At 45.2% G+C, this 18,284-nt stretch overlaps 2 protein-coding genes across 5 annotated transcripts in view; one reads left to right on the plus strand and one right to left on the minus strand.

Annotated features, from left to right (window-relative positions):
- Window positions 1-493: 493 nt before the first annotated feature.
- On the plus strand, window positions 494-4,198 carry TPPP3 (tubulin polymerization-promoting protein family member 3). Of its 2 annotated transcripts, none has more exons than XM_004690476.2 (4): window positions 494-635; window positions 3,081-3,274; window positions 3,383-3,536; window positions 3,652-4,198. In XM_004690476.2, exons 2-4 carry the CDS (start codon window positions 3,087-3,089, stop codon window positions 3,838-3,840), a joined length of 531 nt encoding a protein of 176 aa, XP_004690533.1. In that variant the 5' UTR covers window positions 494-635; window positions 3,081-3,086; the 3' UTR covers window positions 3,841-4,198. The 2 variants fall into 2 exon arrangements, with proteins under 2 accessions (XP_004690533.1, XP_012586231.1); XM_012730777.1 differs by lacking the exon at window positions 494-635 and adding an exon at window positions 924-1,017.
- A 3,210-nt stretch (window positions 4,199-7,408) lies between these two features.
- LRRC36 (leucine rich repeat containing 36) overlaps window positions 7,409-18,284 on the minus strand; it is a 52,009-nt gene continuing 41,133 nt past the window's right edge. The window contains exons 10-15 of one of the 3 annotated variants that reach the window (XM_012730440.1): window positions 15,485-15,650; window positions 14,049-14,194; window positions 13,202-13,325; window positions 10,704-10,818; window positions 9,288-9,306; window positions 7,691-7,805 (exon numbers count right to left, since the gene is read on the minus strand). In XM_012730440.1, the coding sequence (XP_012585894.1) occupies window positions 7,788-7,805; window positions 9,288-9,306; window positions 10,704-10,818; window positions 13,202-13,325; window positions 14,049-14,194; window positions 15,485-15,650 (588 nt within the window). In that variant the 3' untranslated portion in view covers window positions 7,691-7,787. Of the gene's footprint in view, window positions 7,806-9,287; window positions 9,307-10,703; window positions 10,819-13,201; window positions 13,326-14,048; window positions 14,195-15,484; window positions 15,651-18,284 lie in introns of all 3 variants that reach the window. The other 2 variants (XM_012730439.1, XM_012730441.1) reach the window with 2 other exon arrangements.

The raw sequence follows: 18,284 nt of genomic DNA on the forward strand, positions 1-18,284 counted from the left end.
CAGGAGATAGTTAACATTCATTAGAAAGCTGTTATCTTGTCAGCTATGAACTGTCACTGTCACTGAGGGAAGGGACCTTCTCATTCCTCTGCACCCTCCAACTCTCCCCTACTTTCTCACCCCACCCCTCCCCACCCTCCCAGGTCCCCAAGCGCTTAGGCTGCAGCTTTGGGAAATTGGATCTTCCCAGACTGTAGAAGCCTTCTTCAAACTTTGGGTGGAACCCAAGATAGATGGGGCCGTCTTCCTGTTACCGGGCCACCCGAGGAAATCCGGAACTGCAGAAGGTTGGTCTCCCCAGCGCCAAGGCCTGGGGAGCCGCCGGCTGAGGCTGAGGCTAAGGCTGCAGCTCCGCCCCCGGGAGCGCCAGCGCCGGGAGGGCGGTGTCCAGTGGGTGGAGCTAGCATGACCTTGGTCACTCTCTCACCGAGACAGCCCCGGGGGTGGGACTCCGTCTCTATGGAGACCGAGAAACAGGGGATAATACGGCGGAGCCGCCCGGGCTGCAGTCCCGCCCTGGAGCCGGCAGGGAGCAGAGCTGCAGAGCCGCCTGGTCTCCCGCGTCCGTCAGTCCATTCTCACGTCCTTCTGTCCATCGAACGCGCTCTGCAGGAGCAGTCACGAGACAGAAGCCGGTAGGAGACCCGGGTGCCCACCACCCTAATCAGTATCCTGCACGATAAGGAAGGGGTGGGGTAGGAGCGGCCTGGGAGGGGTCCTGCTCCGATGGAGAGAGCTAGATGCCAGCTGAGCGGCCCTGCTATGGACCCGGGTGTTCTACCTCCACCCCCACCCCCGCCCGGCTGATTGATGACTCCAGCTGTCCCAGTGGGAGCGAGTGGCTAGCCCCAGTTCATGGGTGTGGCCACCCCATCCATGGCCTGCATGCCCCTGGGAGTAGAGCCGTGGCCCTGCTCCACCTGATCAGTCCAAGGGTTATCAAGACTCCGTCTTCCTCAGACAGGAGCACTGGATGCAGGATCCCGCCAGTGCCCTGGGACAAGCATCCTGTGGCAGGCAAGCTCCCCCAGACTGTACCCTTAGTGAATCAAGCTTCAGGTCTCTGGGTGCTCAGTGGGAGACTGTAGGAGAGGGGCTGCAGTGTAGACTAGGATTGTGGGCCACAGAGGGCCTTCAGTGGAGGAACTGTGGGTGCTACCAGTTCCAGAAAATGCCTTAGGGATAGGAGAGAGTGGTCACTGGAGAGGGTTTTCAATGTCAATGCCAGTGGTGGTAGGAGGTTGTTAGTTTGGCAGGAGTCCAGGCTGTGGTCACTGGAAGCTCTCGTATTTAAGGGCCTTAACAGTAGACGACGGGTTCTAAGGACTCGCTGAGGGTGTGGTCAGGCAACTGCAATGGGGGTGGGGTGCGCTCAGGGAGCCTCAACATAGAGGGTCCTCACTGTAGTACCTGGGAGGGTAGAAATGGAAGTCTACGGTGTGGACACTGGGCGGGGGTGTGAGGGTGAGTCTAAGGGGCTCTCAAGTATGTGGAGAAGGGGCAAGCTGTGAGGCTACGGCTGGGATGCCGGCGAGGCTATGAATGTGCAGACGCCGGGCCTCCATCCCAGGGAGGCAGCCGCAATGCAGGGCTAAGGGTGTGGTCAGGGAGGTCTCAGGACCCGATTGTGTGAGCTACATGGGGGGACTTCCAGTACAGGGCTTCAGGTGTGGTCAAGGGACTGTGGTGGGGCAGTGGAGGTGTGGGGAAACACTCTAGTGCAGGGCTGAAGATATTCGGGGGAGCTCAGTACAGGGCTCTTGTATGTGTGTGGGATAGATGCTGTGGGAATGGCCCAGGCTCTCAGTGCCAGGGCTGTGGGAGTGCGGATGGAGGCAGCCGCAGCGCTGTGCCGTGGGAGTGACCAGGGGTCTGCAGTAGGGGCCATGTGAGAGCACATCAGTACAGGGCTGGGGCGTGGGCAGAGAGGTCTCAGTACTAGGTTAAGGGTGTGGTCGGGGGGAATAGGCCCAGGATGGAGAGCTGAGGCTGAGTGCAGGAGGGCTGTGGGAGTGTGGACTGGTGTGGCAGAGGTCGGGGTGTGGCTGGGAGGCCTCCTGGAGGGCTAATGGTGTAGACACAGGGGAAGAGTGCTCTGGTCCAGGCCATAGTCCCACTGTCCATCATGCTTCTGGGGGCTTGTAACTCTGCAACCTCCACTTAAACTAGCCCCCCAATCTCCTGTTCTTCTTACACTCCACAGATTGGGAGTTTACAGCCCCAGTGGGTGGCAAGGGGCCAGGAAGCCATGGTTGTGCCCCAGGCACTGGGAGTGCTGGGGTGCCCCACCCGTGGGCCCCTGTTCCCCAGCCCAGCCCAGCCCAGCAGCACTGGGAGCTTCTCCCTGAGCCGCCCTGACACCATCCTGCCCTTAGCAACATTCTCCAAGCAGCACCACCCTCCCTTAGCAACTGTCTCCAGGCTTCACAAACTGTGGCCAGGCCAGCCCCAAGCTCCGGCTCCCCTCATGTTTTTGTTTAACAGCAAATAGTAACAAGGTCCTGGCTGGGCCAGCTGCACCCCTGCCTACGGCATACACCCCTGATTGTGTACTGGCTTCCTTCTCAGCCTGGGCTGAGTCTTGCTGGGTCCTCATGACCTGACAGAGACACTTTCCTCACTAAATACCTGCCCAACCAGCAGCCTGGCATGGCCTTCACCCAACTTGGCATGGGACTCCCAGTGAGGGGGGGCCTGCTCTGCCACCATCACTTCCACCCAAGCAGGCTTTGTGCCAGGGCCAGACAAAGCCATGGCCCCAGCCGCTGCCCTCACAGTCTTTCTGGACAGTACTACTCTGTTCCCAGCCTGGTGTGGGCATCATGATTTCATCTTCTGAACTCTCATCAGATGCCAGGGCTGGCATTGAGCAACAGGACCTTTCCTCTTGGGGTGTTGGGGCCCACGGAGACACTAGGTGCTGGCCCCTATTCCCAGGCAGGCCAGCTCCAGCTTTCAGGGTACTTGGCAGAAGTAGCCACAACTCACTTCCAGCTTTTGAAGGGTAGACCTTTACATTCTGTGCCTTGGGGAGGGGTGTGGCAGCTTGGTGGGGAGATGACCAAGGTGGGTCTCTACAGGGTGGCATGGCAGCGAGCACAGATGTGGCTGGGCTGGAAGAGAGCTTCCGCAAGTTTGCCATCCATGGAGATCCCAAGGCCAGTGGGCAAGAGATGAATGGCAAGAACTGGGCCAAGCTGTGCAAGGATTGCAAGGTGGCTGATGGAAAGGCCGTGACAGGGACCGACGTTGACATCGTCTTCTCCAAAGTCAAGTGAGCCCCAGAGAGTCCCTGCTTCTGATGTTCCCAGAAGGTTGGGAGTTGGGGGGCTGGAACTTTGGAGGGAAGGGGGGAAACTCACAGTGTCCACATACATGACAGGGCAAAGTCTGCTCGGGTCATCAACTATGAGGAGTTCAAGAAGGCCCTAGAAGAGCTGGCATCTAAGCGATTTAAGGGGAAGAGCAAGGAGGAGGCCTTCAATGCCATCTGCCAGTTGGTGGCAGGAAAGGAACCAGCCAACGTGGGCGTCACCGTAAGTGCCCTGCTGGTTTTGGGTGGGCACTGAGGGAGTTGTGGGGGACCTTGACTGGGAGTGGGAGGGCTGGGCTCCCTAATCAAGTGTCCCTGGGGGCACTCTGTCAAAACAGAAAGCAAAAACAGGGGGTGCTGTGGAACGGCTGACCGACACCAGCAAGTACACAGGCTCCCACAAGGAGCGCTTCGACGAGAGCGGTAAGGGCAAGGGCATTGCTGGACGGCAGGACATCCTGGACGACAGTGGCTATGTGAGTGCCTACAAGAATGCAGGCACTTATGACGCCAAGGTGAAGAAGTGAGGCCTCGGAAGGCCCCCCAGCACAGCTGCCCCCACCAGAGGCTCAGGCCTGGGCCCAAGGGGCATGTGGAGCAAGAGAGCCCGGTCTCCCTGCTGGACCTGCCACCCAGCGCTTACTGCCCAGCCAATGGGGCCAGCCCACCAGACCTCCGACCCAGACTGCTCTGTGTCTCCTTCCCTCTACTCGTTCCTCCCCAACTTCTGTCCATCTGGGGAGAGTCTGTGCCTATAGCCTCACCGCCCTAACCTAACCCTGGGCATGGCTGACCCCTACCTGCTTGCCTCATATTTAAGCTGCTGCTCTGGCCAAGTGCCTAAATCTTACCCAGACCTCAATAAAGACACCTTTTGTACCAATATGGACTGGTTGGGTATATGCTGATGAGGGTAATGTCATCCATATCTACTGAATTCTCATGTCGCATGTGTGTCACACCTGCTGATCCTGCCACTAGCAACCTTACCCAGAAAGACACAGTAGGTCCCTCCCATGTGCACAGAGCCAGACTACCTTTGAACGCGCCGTTGGGAAATCTAAAGCCTTTATACCTCAGACCTGATCGAGAGTTCCAACATCACAGCTTGCTTTTTCCAACAAGGACCTCAGTCTCAGTCTCTCCACTTTCATACTAGGAGGGGGATGAGACAGCAAAGTTGGCCTAGGCTTGGCCTAGGCCAAACACTGGCAGAGGCAGTGTCAGGCCTGGCTCTAGACACCCATCCCCAGGGGGCCACCAAGCCAAGTCATTCTGGGGTCCAGCTCAGAATATCTGAAAATGCAGGGCCAGGAAGAGTAAATAGTCCAACTCCTCCCCACTTTACAGCTGAGGAAACTGAGGTCTAGTGTGTGGAGGGGTCTCTGCAGAATTACGCTGGAACCTGGCCTCTCGCCTCCCAGGCCAGGCTTCCTCACTTAGCAAGCCCCAACTCTGGGGACCTAGATGTCCAGTGACAGCTCGGCCCCCAACACCAGCCTTTGCAGGTGAGCAGGGTACCCAACAGTGAAGGGAGTTCTTGCTGATTCCTTCTCATTTGTTCAACATCCCAGATTGGGAGGAAGGTGGAAGCCTTTTTGGTTTCAAGGAATCCTCAGCCTCTGGATCAAACTTTTCTCCTCTCTGAGGCTCTGGGTGTCAGGCAAGAGCTATTCCAAAGCCTAGGCCGGCCAACTCTCCTTCCCTTCCTGCAGTGACAAGTGGGCTGGTTGGGACTTAGGGCCTGCCTAGGCGAGGCGGCTCCTAAGGGTGTTAGAAAAGGCTTAAAAGCACATGCTCATAAATACCTCCTTTTCCTGAGCCAGATAACAAGCCAAGCTGAGCAACTGTTTATTTCCTCATCCCACAGGCTGTCCTGTGATGTTTCTGCCCCAGGTGAGCCCAACTTCACTTGGCAGCAGGGATGTGGAGGAATACCATGGCTCTAGACAGGGCCGCTAGGGATGTGAGGTGGGAATTAGAGGGCAGCAATCAGCACTGGCCATAGCAGACCCTTGCCTGAAACTGACAGTCCTGGGCTCCTCTTGAGTCTGTTCACACACTGCTCTGAAGAGAAGTGGTTCAGAGAACTCTCTCTCTCCTACTGGCAAATATTAGGAAGAATAATTCCTCTAGCCTTTGTTTGAATATGCAAGCTTACTTAAATGAGCATAATAGAAGTGAAACCCAAATCCAGCTCTCACTAAAGTATCCTCACAGTAAAGAGAATTTAGCTATTTCAAACAGAGCAAGGCTCCCAGCCATTAATCTGTAGGTGAGTGCAGCATCCAATGTCTAGGGGAGCAGGGATTTGCCCCTCGTGTGACTTAAGGAACTCACAAGGAGAACCCACAGCCTCTTCAAATTCTACCTTGAAGGACAACAGCCCCCTCTTAACAAGCGGTTATGGAGCTTGGAGGAAATGACTAGATTCTTGGGCTGCTATCAGATGCTCACAGGGGAAGGAGAGAAAGGTTGGAACTGAAGAATTACCTTCCCCCTGATGTTCTGCCCAGTAGGTTGGTGTGCATTGGGCTGGGATCTTGAAAATGACAACCTAGGCTTGGAAGGTTCTGACAAGCTGTCCTGACTCACTAAGGTGCAGCCTTGGAGGACAGGCACAGGAAAGCGGTGGGGTTGGGGGACCATCCTTACTAACATTTCCCTAGTGTGCAAGCTCAATTCAAAGAATTGCTTGACTCCTTGATACAGTCTCCTTTTGTGAATCCACATACAATCCAGAGGTTGGTGAATTTTATTTATAACTTAGAAATGTGTGATCTTGGTTGTGATCTTCCCGTCTCATTATTATGGCAATGCCTACTCTCCTCCCCTGCACAGCATCTGGGTCAGGGGAGCAAACGAGTATCTAATCTTTCCATCTGTTCTCCCTCTGACATGACGTTGAAGATGAAGAGAGGCAGAACACAGCCATCAGGGGACATCCTCTGCCTTCTATGCATCCTCTGGCAACAATAGCTACCTGAGCGACTACTGAAGCGGAACCATTCTTAGAAACATTTCCATTATCTTTTCCCATTGATTTTTAAAATGCCCAATTAGGATTAAAAGAAAGATTGTAACCTGTGTCTGAAATACAAGGTACTTGTGTGTAAAGTGCACGCTGAGCCCAAAGCTAATGTCAGAGGCCTCATCTAGGCTGGACGGCACCAGCTTTCTCCTTAAACCTAGCTCCCTCCCCCTCCCCCTGCAATCCACTCTTCTTACAGGGAAGCTCTCAAACACTAGTCTGCCACTCTGCCACTCCTCCCTTCTAAAATCCTCAAGAAGCTGTGCAACCTCACTCCTCCGTATCTCTTGCAGTCCCTCTGCTCCCTGGCTAGATCATGTTCCCTCCCATCTTGTGACCTTTGCATATACTGTTTCTCTCCTCTCCCACTGCCTGTGCCCTGGGCCCTATGCTTTGGCAGGTACCTTCCATTCATTCTTCTGGTCTCAGCTGAGAGATCATCTCTTTAAGGCACATTGTCCTCACATTATACCTCCCAGGCTAGGGCAGGCCCCTGTCCTCTCTAGGCCCCATGACCCACATCTCCCTTGGGGGTGTCCAGAACCCAGTTCTTGGTAGGAGGCTCTGCACCCCCTCTATCTGCCATTCTACTCAACATGTTCTCATTGACACTTTCTTCAATTGCCCAGAAGATGAACAACTCACATCTTTCTTTCCAGGGCATCTTTAGGCTTTTGTTTAAACCTGTCTGGTACCAATGCCAAGCTCAGAATTCCATCACAGGGGCTTTGGCTTTTCTCCCTGACTAAAGGACTGCTTCAAGGGCAGACACCAGACCATATCACCTTTTCATCATAGTATAAGGAAACTTAAAACATGTTTGATGAATCAGTAAACATGGATTCTCTAAAAATTTCTTCTAAAAGGAAACACATCTAAACAGGGATGTTATTTTTTAACCTGTGTAACCTATTACACAATTTCCAGTGACAGTGAAGAAAAGGTCTGTTTTTTTTTTTCCCTCTTCAACACTTTCAGCCAAATATTTTTTTTCAGCCAAATATTTCTATGTGACACAATGACTAGGACAAAGTGCCAACTATTTCTGTAGGCAGAAGGAAAGAATGATTCCATGGGAGGAGACAAAGAAATAAAAAGGGCCAATACAATGTAATCAGAATAAATTTGTTTTGCTTAAGCTTGTAGTAAAAACCACTATACTAGTGGCAATGGTCCTGGGAGCCCCCCGCAGCTAAGAGGGAAGCTGCAGAAAAGAAAAGGTGTTCCATAAACACCTAGTTCCATAAACTAGGCTCTGGGACAGAGTCTGAGACACTCTGTATGAGATACTGACCCGTGTCATGTGCCACTGGAGAGGAGGAAGACAGAGAGCTTTTCCCAAAGGGTGACGATCTCCCCAAATGATGGCTTGTCTCAGGTGGGAGGAGTGCTTTCCCGGAATAGCCTTTTTGCTCTTTATTCAGCTGCTGCAGCAGATACTCATTAGTTACCACCAGGGATCTGCAGCACAGGGGGAAAGGCAGTGTTGAAGCCATAAAAGCAAAGTAGGTGCCATTCAGAACTGAAATATTTACTAAAGACAAATGTAAAATGAAGTAATATCTTTAAATAGAAAGAACTGTCCAATTTATGAGTGGATTATTTTAGAAGCAGGCTGACCGTTTCTTCATTACAGTTCTGGTTCTGTTCCAGACTGACTACAGCAATAACATAGTTCACATTTTTTTTTAAGATTTATTTATTTATTTATACAGAACTGGGGTACAGGCCAGAGATGTGGAGGGTGAGAGGATTCACCAGAGACAGAGTGGGGAGCAGAACAGACAGATCAACACAGTACACTGCTGAGGGGAGCAGTGGGCGGGTCAGGAGAGGTGGATCAAACTCGCCATGTGGACCAAACTCACGCGTAAGTGGCTTTGGCTTCTTAGTGCAGTGCTTTAACCTGCTGTGCCACCAGGGAGGGCCCCATCGTTCACATTTTATATTGTAATTGTTCTGTTTTCCAAAGTACTTTCATGATGAGATAAGTAGAAGTACTGGGAGGATGAGCACCTGACCGGGCCTCCAATTTCTACCCTCAAATCTGAACTTGTATATCTTCAAATCTACCCTGCCTCTACATTTAAGTAATGATGACTGTATTCTTCTTCTTTTTTTTTTAAAGATTTGTTTATTTATGCACATAAGAACTGGGGTATAGTCCACAGGTGTGGGGGGGTGAGGATTCACCAGAGAGAGTGGGGAGTGGAACAGGTGGATTTACTGAGATACACTGCTGATGGGAGCAGCGGGCAGGACAGGAGAGGTCTGCTGTGCCATGTGGGTCAGCGACCTGGCTGGGGATTGAACTCATGCCACAGTGGCTGGCAATAGTTTGTTAGCACTGAGACTTTAACCTCTGTATCACCAGGGCCTCGAGGCCAATGACTGTATTTTTGAACTCTGTTACCATGTAATATTGTAAGTCAGCACAGATTGCTCCTCCCACAAATGATGTGTATACAATGCCATTCATTGCAGAACTATTGCAGAAAGACTATCAACTTGCGCCTTTGTGGTGGCCTAGGGGTTAAGTCTCAGTGATAATACCACTACCATCTGAGGTCATTGCACCCACATGGCACAGCAGACCTCTCCCATTTCATCTGCTGCTCCCCTCAGCAGTGTATTAGATCTGTCTGTTCTGTTCCCCACTTTGTTTCTGGTGAACCCTCTCACCCCCTGCACCTCTGGCCTATACTCCAGTTTTTGTATGCATAAATAAGTAAAAATAAATATTTTTTGTTTTTTTTTTTAAAAAGATACTATCAACTCAAATGTCTGTCAATAAAGCACTAAACAAACACAGTGGAGCCCTATACAAGTGGGTTATGAATGAGAACTAACTATATATAACACTGTAAACAGATTTCTAAGATAAAATGTTAAGCCAACATTATGCCCCTTTTTATATGATAGAGAAAAAATACCAATACATACCCACACCCACAATGGAAGTCTAGTGGGAGGAAAGGAAAGGAAAGAAGAGAGGGGTAAGGAAGTAGAATTTGTTTGAATTTATTATATTTTGTAGATTTGACTTTGGGATCATGTAAATGTTACATAAGACTAAGCAAAAAAATTTAAAAGTTCTCTACAAATGGAAAGTGAAACAAATTGATCTTACATTTTGAACTGATTACTAACACACAGAGGGCCCTCCCTGGTGGTGCAGCAGGTTAAAGCTCAGTACTGCTAACTTGGCCCCCACCCACTGCTTCTGTGAAAGTTCAATCCCCACCCTGGAGGGCACAGAAGGCGCAGCAGACCTCTCCTGACCCGTCCGCTGCTCCCCTCAGCTGTGTATTTCCTCGATCTGCTGTTCTGCTCCCCACTCTGACTCTGGTGAGTCCTCTCATTGCCCCTGCACCTCTGGCCTGGCCCGCAGTTATGTCTGCATAAATAAATTTAAAAATCTTAAAAACACACACATTGCAATTTGATACTAGATTATTAAAAGATATATTCTAATGTTCTTGAAGTGTGGCACCTAGACCAGCTGCAAGGGTCTAATACTGCCTCAAATAGAAATATAAGTTTGCAGTTCTCAGACCAAACCTTCTGCATCAGAAACTTGGGGGGTGAGGGTAGGCAAGATGCATTTCAAAGTTTTTCAGGAGATTCTGATGCATACCTCAGCCTGAGAATCATAACTTGACATTACTTATGTTTGAAATAATCATAATGAGAAAAATACATTTAAGAAGTCCAAACAAGTTCTGGGTCTAATCCTCTGAAAATGAACAAGCTATTTCAAGGAAAATCAGGAAGTGAAGTCTGGGGCTTTAAGTCTGGATTCTTACATTCAGATTTCACTGAAAATTCTAGTAAAGGTGTCTGACAAGTCAAGATGTCAAGGGCGTCTCTAAATGTACAACAGCAGGGAGGCTCCCTCTGACGTCTTGTCTACCGGCACACTGCGGGTAGTGCTTTGAAAAGGCTGATGCTAGTGAGCTCCTGTGATGAGAACATACACATTGGGCCCTCTCCCTGTCACCCTCTCAGCATATTCCTGACATTTCTTTTGTAATCATTAGCAGCCGGATGTTTTCCGAAGAGCCAGATGACTGACTTTAGGTATTCATGATGTCCAAGGGAAGCTGGCTGACCCAAACAGCTCTCTCCCTATATCAAGTGAGAAACTTGAGGTGTTGTAACTCACCATTGGCAGCAAAGACATTTAGCACCTAATGTATTTCGGAAGCAGTACTTTGATCCCTGAATTAATTGGCCTACATACAGGAGACTTACACATAGAGTGGAGTTAATTTTAAGAAGTATGTAGATATTGTCAAGCAAAATAAAGAGATAAAGGGGAGTAAATATTGTTTCCAGAGTCAGTTAACCCTGTCCTACCTCTGACTTTCATGGAGAAGGGCCACTGTCTCTTCCAGCTTTTTTAGCTGGGCAAGTTCCTGGTTCAGGCAAGCTACCTGCATGTTCAGCTGTTGGTTTTTGCGCAGAAGATCATCTACAAAAGGAACAGTAGCCAAGGATGAGCAGGATTCCACGCTGCAAGTCTTTGAGCAGAGCTTGTTCTCAGGTGGACATCCTGAAAAACTGGGGGCCCCTCTGTACCCACTCCCACATTTCATTCATGTTCTCTCCCTTGTAGAAAGCAGACATGGTGGCAAGAAAATGGGGTTTAGCAACAGATAGATCTGAATTAAAATTCAACTGCTTACTATTTTACGTGCTAGTTTATTTTTTCTGAGTTTCCCTGGAGATAATAGCCCTGCCCCAGAGCTCTGCTGTGAGGGTTAAGGAGACACTAACAGCATAGACAATCAGTAATCAGGCCACCCTGTAGTCTCCATTTTAGTTCATGAATGTATCTTTCACTCCCTGTAGAGTGTGTAAAAACATCTGGAACTGTCTCAGGCAATAAGTGCTCTCAAAAACTGGATTTGTGGCCAAGACATTCATACCTAACTCACCAAATGTTACCACTGCCTGTAAAAGTACAAGAACTATGGTTGTAAGGAAGTCAGTGTTCTGGAACAGTACTTCAGACTTTAATATGCTTACAAATCACCTGCAGATCTTGTTAAAATCAGATTCTGATTTCAGTCAGTCTGATGTAGGACCCAATATTCTACATGTCTAACAAGTTCCAAGGTGATGCTAATATTGCTCAGTTGCTACTCACGCTTCGTGCAGCAAGGTCTAGTGGAAAACAGGGTTGCAAAAATTTCATTTATCACCAACCAGTGAGCCCAAATACTGTACTGGGCCTCATGGTTGACTGAAAATAGGTATCTGGTGAACAAACACATACTTATTTTTAGAGTAGGTAAGTTGAGATGCCTTAATTATTCAGGTTTGTGAGAATCAGATAGTGATGAGATTAAATTCTGGAAATTTAATGCTGACTTCCGTATCATTTCTCATGTAAATCCAAACGCTTATGTTTACTTAGGAGTGCTGAACTAGAGGTTTAATGTCGAGTAGACTTTATTTTTCTAAAAGACTGGCCTAAATAAACCATGATAATAACAAAGTAGCACAAGAGTCAAGACTTCAGTGGGATATTATTTTTCACTTATACAAAGTATTAGCAGGGTGGAGTGAGCAGGCATTCAAATACATTCACAACTGAAACAATCTTTCTTGGGAGTAATCAGGCAATGTGTAACAAAAACCTCAAAAGTGTTCACATCTTTTGACCCACTAATTCTATCTAGGAATGTCTCCTAGGATTAAGTTTTAAATGTATATTAAGATTTACGTACACAGATGTTAAAGGCCACCTTATTTATTACAATACACATATTAGGACTCTCAGTTCCATCAGAAGGGAAAAAAGATTATCTCAGAGAAGCAATTTTGCTCTAAGGGCTTTCATTTCAGATCTTTTTGATTGTTTAAAAATTTCTTTAGAATTACTTTAGAACATAAATAATGGCAACTTAATAATAGCTAACATTAAAAACAACTATTCAGAGGACTAGATAAATATGGTATGTGGTATTATAGAAAATGCCCATACTATTGAGTTAGTAACAGTCGGGTGTAATTATCTAGAGTAATTGTAATTGTAAGGGAAACTGCATTAGGGTTTGAGAGAACATTCTGGGGTAAAGAAGTGTACTGTATTTTGGGATGGATTTAATGAGTGTGTGTGTGTGTATTATTTGTCAAAACTCATCAAATTTAAAATATGTGCATTTTGTTGTAAATAAATTATTTTTTAAAAATAAAGACATAATTGGCCCTTCCTGGTGGTGCAGCAGGTTAAAGCACAGCACTAAGAAGCTAAAGCCACTTCCGCATGAGTTCGATTCCTGCCTGTCCCGGAGGCAACCACATGGCGTAGCAGACCTCTCCTGACCCGCCTGCTGCTCCCCTCAACAGTGTACTTCGTCAATCTGCCTGTTCTGTTCCCCACTCTGTCTCTGGTGAAGCCTCTCGCTGCCCCTGAGCCTCTGGTCTGTACCCCAGTTCTGTATGCACAAATAAATAAATCTTTAAAAAAAAAGAAAGATGTAATTTTAAATTTTGAATTATGGTGGAAGAAAATATACCCCAAAACACTAAAGGTGGTTATTACTGGACAGTGAGGTTATACCTTCCCAACTTTTTCTATAAAGCTCATGTTCTGCTAGAATCAGAAAACACACACACACACATACAAACAGGTGCCATACTCAAAATTAATGGCAAAACCAATAACATTTGGACTTGGTTTACACTGACAAAGAACTTCATTTGGTAAATCCAGACACTTGCATTACAGTTCACCGGTGGTTTCCATTTAGGATACCATGTGAGATCTTGATGAAGGTTCTTAAATGGGTCATCAACAGACAAACAACTGTTTTGGGACACACCGCACTTTGCTTTCCTGAACTTACCGTAAGTATGAGGTTGGGGCCCACTCGCAACTGAGGTGGCAGTACTTTCTTCCAACTGCTGGACTTTCTCTGACAAAATCAGGTTTTCTTCCAGCACTCTAACCAGTTTTTGCTTCAAACTTTCCTTTAGATCAGAAAACAAAATCCAAAAAGATTCAATCTGAAATTCTGAGGAGTGAAGACTGAAAAAATGTTCCCTCTGTTTAGTGATAAACTGAAGGGGAGTAAGACTCTCTATGACTTTCCCATTTAATTCACTGGTAAACAGCTTAAGTGCAGCAATCTTTCCTATGAGTTATCTACTATTCTGTGGATACCAACTCTTGTACTGACATTATATTGACATTCTGAGTCACTTATTGGAAGTTTCTAAAAACTGAACTTGGTGTCTGAAAGTCCTATAATGCTGAGGGTAAAATATTTAAGTATATCATGAGTCACAAACCAGCAAGCCTGGTGCTCTAGGAATGGCCCCTAGTCTAGGACTCTGCTTCATCCAAGGGAGGGAGAAGAAAACCTCAGAGATAATCCAACTTCCCTCATCAGAATCAGGCCCAAACCTTCAAGAATATGATCCTGAACATTTTCATTCTAGGGTCTTTTGTTTTCCTTTTCCATTTCAAATCTTTGTCTAGAATTCGGAGACCAGGGCTAAGCTTAGGGAGTCATCCCCACAGGGATGTGCATGTTGTCCTTGTTATAACAAGTCTTGTGTTCCTGATTTGCCCAGTCTAACCTTTTCATATTTTGGTTCATGGTGATGATTATGGCACAGAGCTGTTTTAGTCTTGCTGCTCTGTTCTTTTCTAGTAAAGGAAGAGTAGGGAGGAAAATGAGAGCGGTATACCATATCATTAGGGACCAGATGCCCAGCCTCCTTCAGTTCCATTTCCCTCCTGCGGAATGTTTTTGGTGTGTCTTCAGGATGTGAGCGACACCACTGCTGACAAGGAGCAGGGACTACCAAAGTCAGAAGCAAATCTCGGGCAGGACCTGCCAAAAATTCAGGCTGGTCACACGGACCAATCTTAAAGCTAAAGCACAGAATTTCTAGTCAGTAACTACTAGCTCTATAGGACAAACAAGGTACTGTAATATCTCCTCTTTAGTAAGAATTTACTAAGTGGATATTAAGAAGTATTTAATGATGGATAAGAAATTATATCCCATATCCTATGGAGACACAACTGTAGACCCTCACGAGTGTAGGTTCTGTGTTATTTCTGAGTCACTGAGGAGTGGCTCCAGGAGACAATATCCTATAAAATGAGAGCAAAAGGTCAATGTGAGGAGGAAAGTAATCGTGCGGGGGTAGGGTGGGGTGGGGTGGATAAGTGTGGGGGGATCATGGGGAAAAGGGGTTGGGGAAAGGGTAGGTAAACTAGGATTTCTCCTGTATTCCCCTTGGAAATGAAAACAATACATCTAAGCCAAACAACTTAGAATTGAAATTTCCAGTTTTTAAACTTGTATATTCCCCAAATCTCCCTAAATTATTCTTCCACTAAACAACCAATAAACACATGGGGCTAACATTTGTAAACTTCTTTCTCCCCAAGTTCCAAAAAAGCATCCCTAAAAAAGAGTCCAGATCACTCACTCATTTAAATTTTTCAAATTTTAAAATTTTAGCAAGGATCTCAAACGCTGATGATCAAAATCTATTTCTGGTGTATTCTATACTGCCAATAAAAAAATCTCTTTGTAGGGCCCTCCCTGGTGGCGCAACAGGTTGAAGCACAGCACTATGAAGCTAGTCACAGCCACTTTAGCAAGCGCTCAATCTCACACAAGGCACAGCAGACCTCTCCTGTCCCTCCGCTGCTCCCCTCAGCAGTGTACTTCGTCAATCTGCCTGTTCTGCTCCCCGCTCTGTCTCTGGTAAATTCTCTCACTGCCCCTGCACCTCCTGCCTGTACCCCAGCTCTGTAAGCATAAATAAATCTTTTAAAAAAAACTAAAAAAATCTCTTTGTAAATATTAATATGACCATGTTCTATTTTATATGTCTCATCAATATAAATTATTCAAAGACTACAAAAAAATAAGTTACAAGAGGAACAAATAATCAGTAGGTAAAGAAAGTATGCTGATAACAAAACAAAAACAGGGAAGGAAGATATAAAAAAAATCCTGCAGACTTGCCTATTACTGTGTCACTGAGATGTTTTGGTAAGTGATCACAAAAACAATTTTCTCTGCAAGTTAAGTGGCTGAATGGCACTATGGGGACACAAAGCAGAAGAGCTGAGCCTGTCTTCAGGAACTGAGAATGCAACTTACCAAGAAACTTCTTGTTGAGGAGAAGGGAGCCAGAGCCATTCCAGTGCTTATCCACAAGCTCTAACAGCTGTCTTAGGACAGTGGCCACATGTGATGTTCTGGCAGAGATTGGGGGGCTGTGGTTTCCTGGCAAACCATACAAACTGCCCAGGTCACTAGAGAGAGGCTCAAGAAAAAAAACAACCCAACTATTTGTCATTCTTACACAATAAGGAAGTGAGAAGTTGGACATTTAAAGTGTTAACATTAAAAAAAGAAAAAGAAAAAAAACAAATAAAAATGGTTTCATCTTTCAGTTTGAACTTGAAAAGAGTATTATTTATGACCAAGGCAAGTGCAGTAACAAATTCAAGAACAATTTCAAAAGCAATGGAATCTGTAATTTTCTATTATAATTTTCTGTAGAAAACTATTCTGGAGAACAAAAATGTTTCCTTTGACATCTATGATTTAATATATAACAAAAGATTAAATAGCAGAACATTTTTTAAAAGCATGCATCACAAAATGGGAAGTAATTTGATAAACATTATATCTCACAACACCTTAAATTTAATATATTAATATATAATACACATAAATGTTCTATAACACTTAACATTTTTTTGGATCAGTACTAATTCAGTACTATATAATTCAACAAGAATTATATAGATAAATAGATATGTATAGATATGTGCAGTAAAATTTACAATTGTTTATTATTCATTCAGATATGATATATATCTACATTAATTTGTATCTGAGTGAATAACAAGTAATTATGAATTTTAATGTATAGCATATCTACCAAGCTTTTCTGTACAGTCTCATGGACTTCAGGAAAGCTGGTATATATTAAAAACAGCCAAATTAGGCCCTCCCTGGTGGCACAGTTGGTTAAAGCACAGTACTAAGAAGCTGAAACCACTTCCGCATGAGTTCGATTCCTGTCTGTCCTGGAGGTGACCACATGGCCCAGCAGACTTCTCCTGACCCGCCCGCTGCTCCCCTCAGCAGTGTACTTCGTCAATCTGCCTGTTCTGCTCCCCACTCTGTCTCTGGTGAAGCCTCTCGCCGCCCCTGAGCCTCTGGCCTGTACCCCAGTTCTGTACGTACAAATAAATAAATCTTTAAAAAAAAAAAGCCAGATTACTTCCCAATCTTATATTCTTTGATTTAAAAAAAAAAATTGATGCTTGATTAGCTAATACTCTCATATCTGACAGCTATGAAACAGAACCCCAAAGACAGGGATATTTATGACTTGAGTCACACATGTGGCCTATGATTAATAAGGAAAGGCATTACAAATAGGATAAATATTTATTCCACAGATCTGTACTGGTTACTGATCATATTCACAGGGAGCTTTTAACAGGCACGGTGAATCTATGAAGAGGTAAAAGATGAGGTCTTTTAAGAAGTTAACATGATCTGGGGAGAAATTCATAAGGCCTAGTTATACCACAAAGCCACTTTAAGTGGTACCTATCAAAAATGAATATTTGATGTCAATGGTTTTTCAAATATTGGTAATTTGTGTTCTATGGAACAAGTAGAAAACATATGGGCCTTTAAACATTTTCTCTCATTTATCACAATGGTGAGGATCGGGGATAATTTTTAAGAACTTTGAAATAATTTTATTTTTTTCAGTTGTAGTATTCAGCAAATTATGCCTCATGACTTTTTGATAATATTTTAATTATTTTACATAACTTGCCTATGATTCTAGTCAACTGGTCAAAAATAAATTTTCTAATCACAAGTTCACATACAGTTTGTGTTTCATGGGATATTTTAAAATAACTTTTAAAATGTTCTTTTCTTTTTAGCATTTTTTGATATTTTTATAGAAACTGAACAGTATGTTTCTTTTGCATTTATATTCAAGCAGCTCTTTAATACAGCTTTTAATATAAAGAAAAATAGTATCTATAAGGAAAATAGAAATGGGAGTTAGGATAGAAAAGTACACTGAGATTATAATTGCTATTTAACAATAGAAAATGAAAGAGGTGGAACAATTCTTAGAACATGTCTTAATTATATTAGCATCCCCAATACCCTAAGTGTTGCTATGTATTCTGGCAAAAAAGTGGGGGGGGGCAAGTAAGAAAAATTAAGAAAATACTGTTCCTTTTGTTGTAAAAAAAAATTAGTCACCACCAAAGTTTTGAAAACTTAATAGGAAGTATTTAAAGAGTAAGAAAAATGACTCCCCCCAAAGCCCTGTAAACCCCAGCCAGTGCACAAAAATATTTCCAATAATTCAAAAATAAGTGACTAGAAATAGTTGTTTTTGACAAACCACCTGCTTCCTTTAGGGTAGTATATGAGTAAATGACACATGATTAAATTCATAGGACAAACATCATGGGCTCAAGGGAAAAGGGGACCCCTAAGAGCACTGGTTCCTGTAGACTTGATGATGAAAGTAGGGTCTGAGGAAAAATTAATATTCAACAGGCAGAGGAATGCATGCAAAGGCAGGAACCAAACTCAGTAAGAATGAAACTCTACCATACAACACTAACTAGCATACTACAATGTTATTAATGATATTGTGTATGTGACACTGGTTCTTGATTTGTTGGTCATTCTCTGAATCATTCTCAGGCTAAACTCCCTAGCATACTCTAATTCATCATCTGCTTGCTGCCATTGTGGAAAAGATTTAGAATAATTTAAATTTCTAGACAGTAAAGCAACGCTTTTAGAAGAATGTTGTCAAATAGTCATTTGTGGCCCAAGAAAATACGTAAACGTGATATGATTATGAATGTCAATGCAACAGAGATCACTTCTGACCAAACTA

The sequence above is a fragment of the Condylura cristata genome, unplaced genomic scaffold, assembly GCF_000260355.1.
Source record: "Condylura cristata isolate star-nosed mole 26May11 unplaced genomic scaffold, ConCri1.0 scaffold00028, whole genome shotgun sequence".
NCBI lineage: Eukaryota > Metazoa > Chordata > Mammalia > Eulipotyphla > Talpidae > Condylura > Condylura cristata.